We start from the raw sequence: 11,974 nt of genomic DNA, 5'->3' as shown, positions 1-11,974 counted from the left end.
TCTTTCAATCTTGTTTATTCATTGCTCATCCCTGCCACAAGGAATGAGACCCATCAGATGAAGGGTCCAGACCACTGAACAATGGCCCCCACATGTAGATAAACAGCAAACTATGCATCTGATAGTTTTATGGACCTTTCATATCTTCATGTCTTTATAGGAAGTTTGAAATCTCCCCCACTATATTTCTCTCTTCTCATTATCCACAGCAACAAACAGGAAAAAGGAAAAGAGATGAACACTCTCAAGGCCACTCAAACCTCCTTCCCTCCCAAAAATCCTTCCTTTCTCTGCCCAAGAAAACTCCCCAAGAGGAAGACATCCACCATCTCCTTCTGCAGCAACTCCTCCAGCGGAGCGGAATCCGAGCCTTCCCCACCCGAGGAAGGAGGAGACAAGAGCAAGCAAGAACTGCTTGCAAAAATCGCAATGCTTCAGACACAAAAGGTCCGGCTGACCGATTACTTAGACGAGCGGTCCGCCTACCTCACTCAATTTGCTGAAGACGCCAATGCCGAGTTCGATGCCATTGGAGAAGATGCTCTCAAAGGGCTCGACGACGCCGAAGCTCGGGTTTGTTTGAATTTTGTCTCAGTTTCCCCAATGCATAGAGAGGGAGAATGCCACTTGCAAGTGCCCGCATGCAATGCCAATCATGGGTGACCAACATGATGTAGCACGTGTGCAAGATCCTATTTGTTCATCAGGAGGGCCCATAATAACCATGGCCAAAGATTGATGGCTAGAAAAGGATAACATATGGTCCACATTAACTTACACGGCTACCTGCCTGAGAGTGCTTTTGATCTGCTTTTTGGGCTGCAAAAATTCACTGTGATGTATGGATCGAATCTCACACACATGTAATTCATTTGCATATTTGGGGCACTTGGGTTTCAAGTTTGCAGATGGGACGCCTTCAAGTGACATTCCCTCATTAAAAAGAATGTGGATTCCTGCAAAAATTATTTGAATTAACCTGATTCACTGTTTGTGATTAGCAGATAATGGGGAATATAGAGAGTCGGATGCAGGCTTTTGAAGAAAAGTCAGAATCAAGTAAACAGGAAATAGAGAAGAGCGAGCAGAAGGTAGTGGACTTTGAAGATCAGATGGAGAACGACCAGAATGAAGGCCTCTTCTTCAAGAACCTGGGGCAGAGAAAGCCTCAAGAACGCGTAGAGGCTCAGGAAGAAATGCAGAAGCTAAGAGTCACTAAAGAGAATGCGGGGTCAAAAATCCGGAGAAACATTTACCTGGCACTGATTTGCTTGCTGGCTGCCACAATTGTCAATGCCATTATCTCTTCACCCGAGTTGGAGTGGCAGAAAATCACAGCTTTGGGGGTAATATTGGTGGCCTTGCTAGCTCAGTTCTTCTACGAACAGATGATGTATTCAACAACTGAAAAGACAGAAAAGGACGAATGACAAGCAGAAGAGGATAAAAAGAAAAACTCTCTTTCCTTCTTTTTTTTTCTTTTTTTCTTTTTTGCTAGAATGATTTTGAGTCTCATCAGACTGTAAATATTTTGAAGTGAAGCACTCTTTGTGAAGATGGTGGATGAACATAGCATGATAGAATAAACCCAAGAGAGTTCTTGCATCTGGAATTTGATACATCAAGCTACCCCTGCTTTTGCATCAAGCACTATTCTCAGCAATATCACACCCATAGCCAAAACCATGTTACTCAATTGTCATTTGATACTGTTTGATGATTTCTTTAAAAAGGACGAAATAGAGAAATGAAGCTTTTTTTTTGTCTGCTCCATTTGTTTATTTAAAAATAATAAATTATAACTGCAGTTTGTGCAAAAGGATAGATTGGGATTTTTTTTTTTGGTAGAATGATTTTGAGTCTCATCAGGACTGTAAATATTTTGAAGTGAAGCATCCTTTTCAAAGAGGGTGGGATGAATATAGCATGATAGAATAAACTCAATAGAGTTCTTGCATCTGGAGTTTGATACATCAAGCTACCTTTGCTTTTGCATCAAGCACTAATCTCAGCAATATCGGATCCATTGCCAAAACCATGAAACTCAATTGTCATTTTGATGCTGTTTGATGATTGCTTTAAATATCGGATCCATTTTTTTCTTAAAAAAGAAAAAAATAATAAAAATATAAATATAAAATAAACAAAACAAAATAAAAAATAAAAGAAAAAAATAGAGAAATGAAGCTTTTTTTTCCCTGCTCCATTTGTTTCTTAAAAAAGGGGGAAAAAACTTCAGTTTGTGAAATGGATAGATAAGGATTTTTTTATTTTTTTTTCCTTTCTTTGGTAGAATGATTTTGACTCACATCAGGACCGTAAATATTTTGAAGTGAAGCATTCTTTTAGAAGACAGTGGAATGAATATAGCATGATTTAATAAACCCAAGAGAGTTCTTGCATCTGGAGTTTGATACATCAAGCTACCTTGCTTTTGCATCAAGCACTAATCTCAGCAATATTGCACCCATTGCCAAAACCATGTAACTCAATTGTCATTTTGATGCTGTTTGATGATTTCTTTAAAAGGGACGAAATAGAGAAATGGGGAGTTTTTTTTTTTTTTCTCTGCTCCATTTGTTTCTTAAAAAGAAAAAAGGGACTGCATTTTGTGAAATAGATAGATAGGGATTTCTTATTCATTTATTCATCTTTTTTGGGGGTACAATGATTTTGAGTCTCATCAGGATCATAAATATTTCAAAGTGAAGCACTCTTTTCAGTGGGATGAATATAGCATGATAGAATAAATCCAAGAGAGAGTTCTTGAATCTGGAGTTTGATACATCAAGCTACCTTTGCTTTTGCATCAAGCACTAATCTCAGCAATATCGCCCCCATTTTCAAAACCATGTAACTCAATTGTCATTTTGATGTTGTTTGATGATTCCTTTAAGAAGGGAGGAAATAGATAAATGAAGCTTCTTCTTCTTTTTTCTGCTCCATTTGTATCTTTTGGGGGAAAAAACTGCAGTTTGTGAGATGGGTAGATAGGGATTTCTGTTTTCTGTCTAGAAATAATGAGGTGGAAATACATACATGTTGAAGTATTTTCAACAGGGAAATCACGCATTGGTGTGTGTGTTCTTCATTTTCAGCTCTTCATGAATACAAAATGCCCGTAGTTATCACTGCCCACAAACCCCACCTGTAGTTAAAATACATTATCATCTTATCTCAGATGCAACAAGATTATATAGAAATTTACTCTGAGAATTAAGTAGCACATGTACTCAAACCAATAGAAAACAAATGCCGCGCAGAGGTATGTTCAGTGAATCAAATCTTAGCAGTTCCCAACGAAGACTTAGGAGTAGTAAATCTTTGCCTATCGATTCGATTGAGATTTTATGGTTCATTAATCACAAGGGTTTTTCTAATAAAGCCCAGGGAAGGCATAGACTCCCACTACTCCAAAAGTGCTCCAACAAATAACAAGATAGGAATCACTCAATCCGAATGTGAAGCAGTCAAAACATTCTAATCTATAGATAGATAAGGAAGAAAGCCTTGTATGTAAGAAAATACATTCTAGGGAAACCTTTAATGAAGAAATATATAAGAATTAAGAAAGCATTGTTTTTAGGTTAAGTCATGGAATTCACACCATCTACTCACCCTTACTGTTTGTTCACTTCATGTAGATGCCACTCACCCAAGTTGAGTTTTTCATGTTCCTGCATAGTTAACTATGTAGCATAAGCCCAAAAGATGAAGATTGCCAGTGTTAAATATAATCTTATATGTTTTCATCACATTCTGTTGCTAAAGGTACATTTGGATGCACTGTTGAATTCATCACCAGCATAGCCTTGTCCCAGCCAATTGTGGTTGCTTTGCAGATCCTGTTTCACCGATTGCCAAAGCAAGAATTCTAATAATTTGCTTGGAAAAGAAGAAGAACTTTGCAGAACCTGTTTCGCCCATTGCCAAAACAAGAACTCTCATGATTTGCTTGGTAAAGGAGAAGAATGTAAACATCATCCTTGGATGCTTTGAGGCAGTTTCAGGTCTTAAAATCAATTTTAGTAAGAGCTTGATGTCTGGAGTTGCTATTAGTGATTATCACCTACGTAACCTTGAAAGTGGTTTGATTGCAGTACTAGTGACTTGTCAATAACATATCTTGGCCTCCCATTAGGGGCAAAAGGATCTTCTTTGAGCATCTGGAATCTGGTTATTGAAAGGATTGAAAACAGATTGGTGGCATGGAAGCGAGGATATCTATCTTTGTGTGGAAGGATAACGCTTATTTAATCAACCCTAGCCAACCTTCCTGTCTATTACTTATCTCTATTCAGGATTCTGGCACCTGTGGTGGATAGAAAGAAAGAAAAAATAAATAAATAAAATTCAAAGGCAGTTCTTATGGGGGCTAAAGCAACCAAGAAGAATTTCCAGTTGGTGAAATGGGAGAGAGTCCAAAACGCGAAGGAAGCAGGAAGCCAAGGTATTGGCAAGATTAGGGTAAGGAATAGAAGACTGCTTGGTAATGGGGTGGTGCTTCGGCAAGGAAAGAGAGGCACTGTGGCATAAGGTGATTGTTAAGAAGTACAGGGCAGCAGATAGGGGTTCCAAACAGGATGCCTGCATCCAGAATTTGGAAAGATATGGTTGGAATGGGAGATTGATCCAAGCCATGAAGGAAGACATTAGTGGAAAGATTTGAATTCGTGATGAATAGCAGAGAATCTATCCTGTTCTGGGAAGATGTCTGGTTGGTTAGCTGTCCTCTAGCATGCAGTTTCCCTATGCTGTCCAGATTGGTCAGGGAGTGATATTTCAATCAAGGACTGTGAGGAAATTAAAGGGGATAGCTTGTCATGGAACATCATACTCTGAAGAAACTTTAAAAAGAGGAAGATATGAGCGACATGCAGTCTTTGTTTTCTATGCTTGAGACTGCCTGATCGTAGCCTCTCATGGCCAATGAAGAATTTGGGGATGGGAGAAATCACGAAAATTCATGGCTAAATCTCTCATCCGGCGAATAGATAATGAAGTTGTCTCTCGGGCAGCGAAGATCCTTCGGAAGTCTCCAGCTCCCCCAAGAGCGGTTGCTTTTCATGTGGTTAGTGATCCATCAGAAAATCTTGATGGTGGATAAGCTTATTAGTTGGGGTACAACCATTCCCAATAGGTGCATTATGTGCAAGAACGACATAGTTCATTTGCTTCATTATTGTCCAGTCACATTAGAGATATGTAATTTCTGACTTGCAGAGTTCAGGACATCTTGGGCTAGACGCGCATCTTGGAGGAGTTTTTCAGTTGGAGAAGATCCCCAATTAGCAGTAAATAAAAGACCTTTATAGAATTTAACTCCATATGTTGTCTGTTGAGAAATTTGGAAAGTAAGGAACAACAGAATATTCAAGGATGGGCAGATTTCCGCTGCTGCTCTCATTGACAAAATAAAAGGCTCCCTTATGAAGTGGGCTTTTTTGGCATTGGGTTTCAGTGGTAAGCCAGGGCCATTCTTTGGAAGAAGTGCTGCAACAGTTAGGATCAGTTTCCTGCTGTGTTTCTCTATTTGATTAAACAATCCGTTTGATCAGATGGCCAAGGTTCCTGTCTTAGTGTTTTTCTGATTGCTTTTCCATGAGCTTTTTGTGTTTCTGCTTTGTGGTTCTTTTTTAATGAAATTGTCCGTTATTTGCTCAAGTGTAAAAAAATAAAAAATAAAAAAAATACCAGAATAAAAATAATAGCGAATGGAAAGACGAATGCTGTTGGTTTTAAGGCAAGTAAACAAGCTGGAACAGAAACAGACATGCCTTCAATTCCTTTAAGAATGAAATGCATGTTCTCAGAAATCCCCGACAACTCACTGTACAAATTCAGCACTAATTCAGCATGAAGTAGCCTCACAAAATAATGGGTCCTAACAAGCAACCATATGAACAAGATAGCAAAAAATCAACACGCACACACACACCCATGTATGTTTACATGTATCTATATATGTATATATACGTACATATATATGCGTGTGTGTGTGTGTGCATATATACATACACACACACACGTGTGTGTGTAGAGAGAGTGACTCAAATTGCACACATGAAGCATTAGAAACTCACTGGCAAGAATATTTCCTCCACAGACTCATGTCGAAAAAGTTCCATGGTTCAGTGCTGCCCTAACAAGTATATTCCAAGTAACAGCACTTGGAAGAATGTTCTGGTCCAAGGCATTGTACAACAATCCCACAGCCTCACATACCCTATTACACGAACAAAGTCCATTAAGGACTATGTTATAAGAGATGATATCCGGCCGTAGTCCATCACCTAACATCTCAATCCAAATCTCAGACACCTTTTCACAATCACCAACTTTGTATAGCCCATCCATAAGTGTATTGTATGTAATGAGATTCGGGTCACAATGCTTACACCTCATCTCTGAACAGATTTGCAAAGCTTCTTCAATTTTTCCAGCTGAGCAAAGTCCATGAATGAGAATATTGTGCATAGCAACATCAGGCTCCAAGCCATTATCAGTCACTTGATTCCACAAATCGAGAGCACTGTCAACTTTTTTGTCTTGACAGAGACCGTCCATTAACGAACTGTACGTAATCATATCCGGTTTCCAACCTTTCCCCAACATCTCTTCCATAACATTAGAAGCCTCGACGAACCGTTCCGCTTTGCAAAGACCACTTATTATAGTATTGTAAGTGGTGGAAGTAGGATAGCAACCACAATCAACCATTTTGTAAAAAACCCAGATCGATTCGGTAATATTAGATGCCTGGCAGAAGCCGTTGATCAGAGCATTATACGTTTCAGAATTCGGATTGCAACCACGTTTAGCCATCTGACCAAAAACCCCAACTGCTTCATCTAACCTAAGCTCCCCGCATAGCCCATTTATCATCGAAGAGTAAGCAAAAACATCAAGATTCCCACCTCCGCCTTCTGCCTCTTTAAGTACCCGATAGGCTTTATTCAAAAACCCGCTCTTGCACAACCCATGAATCAAAATCCCGTAAGTCATCGAATCTGGACAGCAACCATTATTTAACAAGCACTCCCATACCAAAACCGCTTCATCCATCTTACCATTCTCAAACAAACCCTTCATCAATATATTATAACTAACGATGTTTCTTCGACCCGCCTGTCCCATCGAATCCCACAATCCAAAACAATCATCAATCCTACCTGCATTGCAAAACCCATTAAGCAGAGAATTACATGTAACAACATCCGGAACTGCCCCACTCTCAATCATCGCCCCATAAACCTTTGCCGCCCCATCAACCTTCCCACCCTCACACAACCCATGTATCAAAGTACTGTAAGTAAATGAGTCTGGGTGGTGCCCATTCCTCATCATCCGGTGCCAAATCTCGACACTCTCACCAAACTTCCCGCACTTACACAGACCATTCAGCATCACGTTATACGTAACAACATTCGGAGAAACGTATTTCCCCTTCAATAACCGCTCCCAAATGTCAAATGCGTTCTCGAAATTGCCATTCTTGAAAAACCCATCAATCATAATATTATAACAGACAACATCGGGCATGACCCCTCTATCAGGCATTTCATCAAACAGTTCCAACGCATCCAACATCCTCCCATTCTTCACCAACCCAGCAATCAAAATACTATAACTAAACTTATCAGGATCGTGCCCCCGGCGCCGAATTTGATCCAGCAACGAAAGTGCTCGATCAAATTCGTTCCTTTTACAAAGACCCTTGATCAAGATATTGAAAGACCTCAAGTCAGGCAAGATACTTACCGTCTCGAAGTAGGCGAAGAACGACTCGGCGCGATCCCATTGGCCGGACTTCACGAAGGCATCAAGGAGGGAATTGTACGAACGGATGCCCGGCCGGCAGCCGAAGATCTCAGGCATGTCGCGGAAGGTCTCGAGGGCGTGGTCGGGCATCAAGGCGTCGGCATACGCCTTAATGGCGGTGAGGGCGACGTCTTCGGAGCAGGGGATCTGGTGGGCCCGGATGAGGGAGAGGAGGCGGGTCACGTGAGGGACGGGGGATGTCACGTGAGGGGGGGAGGTGAGCTTGCGGAGGATGAGGTGGAGGACGTGAGGCGTGTGGGCGAAGTATGGGAAGAGAGCGGAAGCAGCGTCGAAGAGAGAGAGTGCAGAGAGAGGGTCTTTTTGGTATTTTAGGAGTTTGAAGAGGTGTTTTTGGGAAAGGATTCTGGGGAGCTCCTGGGCCATGGGATATGGAGAAAGGGGGTTTTTTGTAATGATTTTCGCGGGGTCATTCGTTCTTTTCTATGGCATTTTTGTAATTTTCTTGAATAGGTGGGGAAGCAGAGACAGAGAGGAGTAGCAGTGGGTGGATCTAACGGACGCTGGAGGGGGAATGGGGAGGAACCTTCAGTTCAGATGGAAGGTGGTGACTGGTTTTGAAATGAAGTTCCCTCATGCGCCGGTGGTGTTTGCAGCGAGGGAAACAAGACGGTAGAGCAGGAAGACTGGTAGTCTGGTAGAGCAAGCTCTCCGCAGTACACGTGGCAGACTGATGTGAAAATCAGGTACGTCCATACACAGGGCCCTACTATGAGTGATTTATATCTTAAAAGTCACAAAAGATAGACAATCGTATCCATCTGATCTGTCGCCATTAAATTGACGGTGGAAAATAAAAAGGTGGGAGACTCATTATTGAAAGTAATGGATACGATTGTCTGACGGGATTTATTTTCAAAACTCAAGACATCCGATGCTAGTGACAAGAATATAGGTGTATCTGATTTTCACATCAGCCAGCCACGTGTAGTGCAGAGTACATGATAGATACATCACCCATGTACCGGCCCTAGGATCGAATGGCTAGGGATTTGAAAACAAATCCCATGAGACAATCCCATCCGTTCTTTTAAGCTTCTCGTACTTTGTTTTCCACCGTTAGTTTAATGGCCACATATCATGGCATTGTCCAACGCGAGTGACTTTTAAGACATAAACCATCTATGCCGATGGGAGTGGCTTTTAGTATTAGAGCCGGAAAGAATCCGGCCCAATCCGGCCGATTTGACTCGATCCAAACCGAACCGAATGCTTGGATTGGTGCGGATCGAGTAAAACTACTCAGATCTGATTATATATCGGATCGAGTTCAGATCGTGGTCAATTCGAACTGATCCGATCTGAAATCCGAACGAACCTTAACCCCTCTTTTTCTACCTGAAGGAGGCGTCGCACCCACTCATTTCTCCTCCTTTCTATCCCTCTTTCTCTCCCGATTTCCCTCCTCTCCTTCCTTCTCTCCTCCTTTATCTCCTTCTTTCTTGCCCAGTTTCCACATCTCCTTCTTTCTCTCCTCATTTCTCTCCCTCTCTCTCCCTAGACTCAACTTGATCCGACTCGATTCAGTTTCTCAAACTGAGTCGGACTCAATTTGGGTTAGGCCAACAAGGATTCGGATCGGATCGAGTCAACCCTGCTGGACTCGGTCCGGATAGGATCAAGTTCGGATCATTTTCTTGAAAATTCAGTTCGAGTCGAGTTGGACCCAATCTAGTCCGACTCAACATGATGCCCACCTCTATCTAGGACATAAACCATTTAAACGGTGACTTTGACAAGTGTGGTGTGTAAATGGTCTCTCTTCAAACGAGCAGATTGGCATCCAATCTGATCTATCCATCAAGTGGATCTGATCATTTAAATACGTTTGCTTGATCTGAGCCCAACTAAAAACCAATCTAATCCATCCATCAACTGGATCTGATCATTAAAATACTTTTGCTTGATCTGAACCCAACTAAAAACCTAGATTTAAAGATCCGTTAGAATTAACGGATGGTTAAAAAACAATTGAATATGGTTCGCATATTTAAGAACCAATCTAATCCATCCATCAAGTGGGTCTGATAATTTAAATACTTCAGTTTGATCTGAACCTAATTAAAACCCATCTAATCCACCCATCAAGTGAGTCCAATCATTAAAAATACTTTGTCTGATCTGAATCCAACTAAAAACTTAGATTTATTTAAAGATCTACTAGAATTGACGGATGCTAAAAAAACACAATTGAATATGGTCCACATATTCAAGAACCAAGCTGGACCCAAAAGTGCCTGGACCCACAGGATGCGGCCCTTACAATGGGCCCATGTATTCTATATACATGCTGTCCATCAGTATTTTTTAGGTTGTTTTAGATCATGAGCCCAAAAATAAAATAGATATAAATCTCAAGTGGCCCGTACAATGAGAAACGATTGTCATTGACCATTAAAACTTCTTGTGGGGCCACAAAAGTTTAGGACTGAGCTGATATTTGTCTTTTCCCTTCATTGATGTTTGTATGACCTTATTCACAGATTAGGATGGCAAATACACATTACACATAGGCTAAGAGGAGCCTCATGAAGTTTTTAAAAGTGGGGCATTCAATATCTACTACTTCCTGTAGTAGGGTCGACCTAAAATTTGGATTTACTTTATTTTTGGGTCATGCCGTAAAATGATATGTTAAAATGGATGAACATATTGTGTAGTCTGACCCCACTTAATTTGTTTTTGTTTGAAAGATATTAGTGGAGTATGTTCATGACTAGCTGGCAAAAGGCTGCTTACTAATTAAATCCTGCCACATCATGCCTGCTACATACTTTAGGTATATGAGGTCAGTGTAAAACTCTTATCAAGTGGGCCACACATGATCATCGGTTTAAAACTAATCATTGGATTATGCAGATTGAGTGTTTCAATGGGCCCACTACAGTTGTGATCATTGCAAATGGGTTTTAACGTGGGTCGCTTGAACCGCGGTCTCTATACATAGTTATTAAGCCGGATATGGAAACTTAAGGTGTGAAGTCTCTATAAGTGAGAAGTGTGATGGGTAAGCTTCTAGCCCTCTTTCCTATAAATAAATATCTTATTCTTCTCACCAACACAAGAGAGAAAGCCTAATCCTATTGAAGTCTCTCCTAAAAGTGTGAGGTACGGAAAACCAAATTTCCATCGGCTACATTGAGGAATCCTGAATGTCTTTCCAATCAAGTACACTTTAAGATTAAAGCATTGGATCTCTACTATTGATGCATAGACAATTCATCAATTCCGCAATTCAAATCTAACTGTCACTACCAAATCTAAGTCCCTGAGTCTAGACCCACGTGACCTGAGCCCGGATAACCGAAGCATGAATGGACTTGAGCCCGACGCTTCATTGATGCATCACATTTCGCCTTGCAAAGTAAAACGAAGCCCGAGTGAAGGGCTGGGCCGTGATGGGCCAAAACACTAAGGCCTGAGCTTAACCATGTACTTTTGTGCAAGACCTGGGCTGTCCATTGGTATATGACAAAAACGTCCTCGGCTTGAAGTGGGAAATGGGCTTTTTGGATCAATTCGGGCCCACCCTAGTAAATAAACCCCTCTAATATAAGCCTGGGTTTCTCCTTAATGCCTAATATTCAAACGCAAGCAGGACCAAGGTGGGCCAGGCCCAAAGGCCCGAATGCTAGCCAAGCCCATTGTCTGCGCTTTAGCATTTTCAGCCTTGGCGTCTGAAGGCGTGTGGACCCATGCACATCCTCACGAGGTATACAGTTTTTAGATCTTTTGTACAGGTGGGCCAAAACATACAACATTTAATTATTTTTCCAGCCATCCATTTGCTTTGATATGTTGTCGCCCACCTAAGATGTGAAATGAACTGATTTTAATGCCAGAAGGTAGAAATAGAATTGCTCACCTGTTGGAAAGCTCAGATCTCACACACCTGCCACATTGTGACCCATTCCCCCGCTTGTGAATGTGTATAGCTTCTGCACGCGTGGGGACTTAACAAAACCTCTATTTTCATAACCATCTGTTTTGCTCCCCACCAATTGAAGGGCTGCGATTTCTCCCATCTCTTAGATTTTGGTACATGGCCCATCATATAGATGGTTTGGATCATCAAAATAGGTATGTAGGATCCTCTGGAGAGCAAGTCATAACAGTATCCCATGCATACATTACC

General features: G+C 41.2%; 2 protein-coding genes across 14 annotated transcripts; one reads left to right on the top strand and one right to left on the bottom strand.

Moving 5' to 3' along the window:
• On the bottom strand, window positions 1-8,564 carry LOC131243946 (pentatricopeptide repeat-containing protein At3g09060). Of its 13 annotated transcripts, XM_058243602.1 has the most exons (7): window positions 6,084-8,564; window positions 5,770-5,830; window positions 3,803-3,903; window positions 3,619-3,677; window positions 3,040-3,148; window positions 1,257-1,404; window positions 1-956 (listed from the first exon to the last, which is right to left on the bottom strand). In XM_058243602.1, the coding sequence occupies exon 1, from the start codon at window positions 8,203-8,205 to the stop codon at window positions 6,109-6,111; it is 2,097 nt and encodes a 698-aa protein (XP_058099585.1). In that variant the 5' UTR covers window positions 8,206-8,564; the 3' UTR covers window positions 1-956; window positions 1,257-1,404; window positions 3,040-3,148; window positions 3,619-3,677; window positions 3,803-3,903; window positions 5,770-5,830; window positions 6,084-6,108. The 13 variants fall into 13 exon arrangements, with proteins under 13 accessions (XP_058099585.1, XP_058099579.1, XP_058099581.1 ...); XM_058243596.1 differs by having other exon boundaries at window positions 3,776-5,830; XM_058243598.1 differs by having other exon boundaries at window positions 3,040-3,131; window positions 3,776-5,830.
• LOC131243948 (uncharacterized) lies at window positions 130-1,605 on the top strand. The gene is made up of 2 exons (XM_058243605.1): window positions 130-573; window positions 1,005-1,605. Exons 1-2 carry the CDS (start codon window positions 130-132, stop codon window positions 1,428-1,430), a joined length of 870 nt encoding a protein of 289 aa, XP_058099588.1. The 3' UTR covers window positions 1,431-1,605.
• Window positions 8,565-11,974: the final 3,410 nt, after the last annotated feature.

This window comes from Magnolia sinica, chromosome 4 (genome assembly GCF_029962835.1).
Source record: "Magnolia sinica isolate HGM2019 chromosome 4, MsV1, whole genome shotgun sequence".
NCBI lineage: Eukaryota > Viridiplantae > Streptophyta > Magnoliopsida > Magnoliales > Magnoliaceae > Magnolia > Magnolia sinica.
Note: the sequence above shows the minus strand (reverse complement) of the source record. Positions and strands in the feature narration are given on the sequence as shown.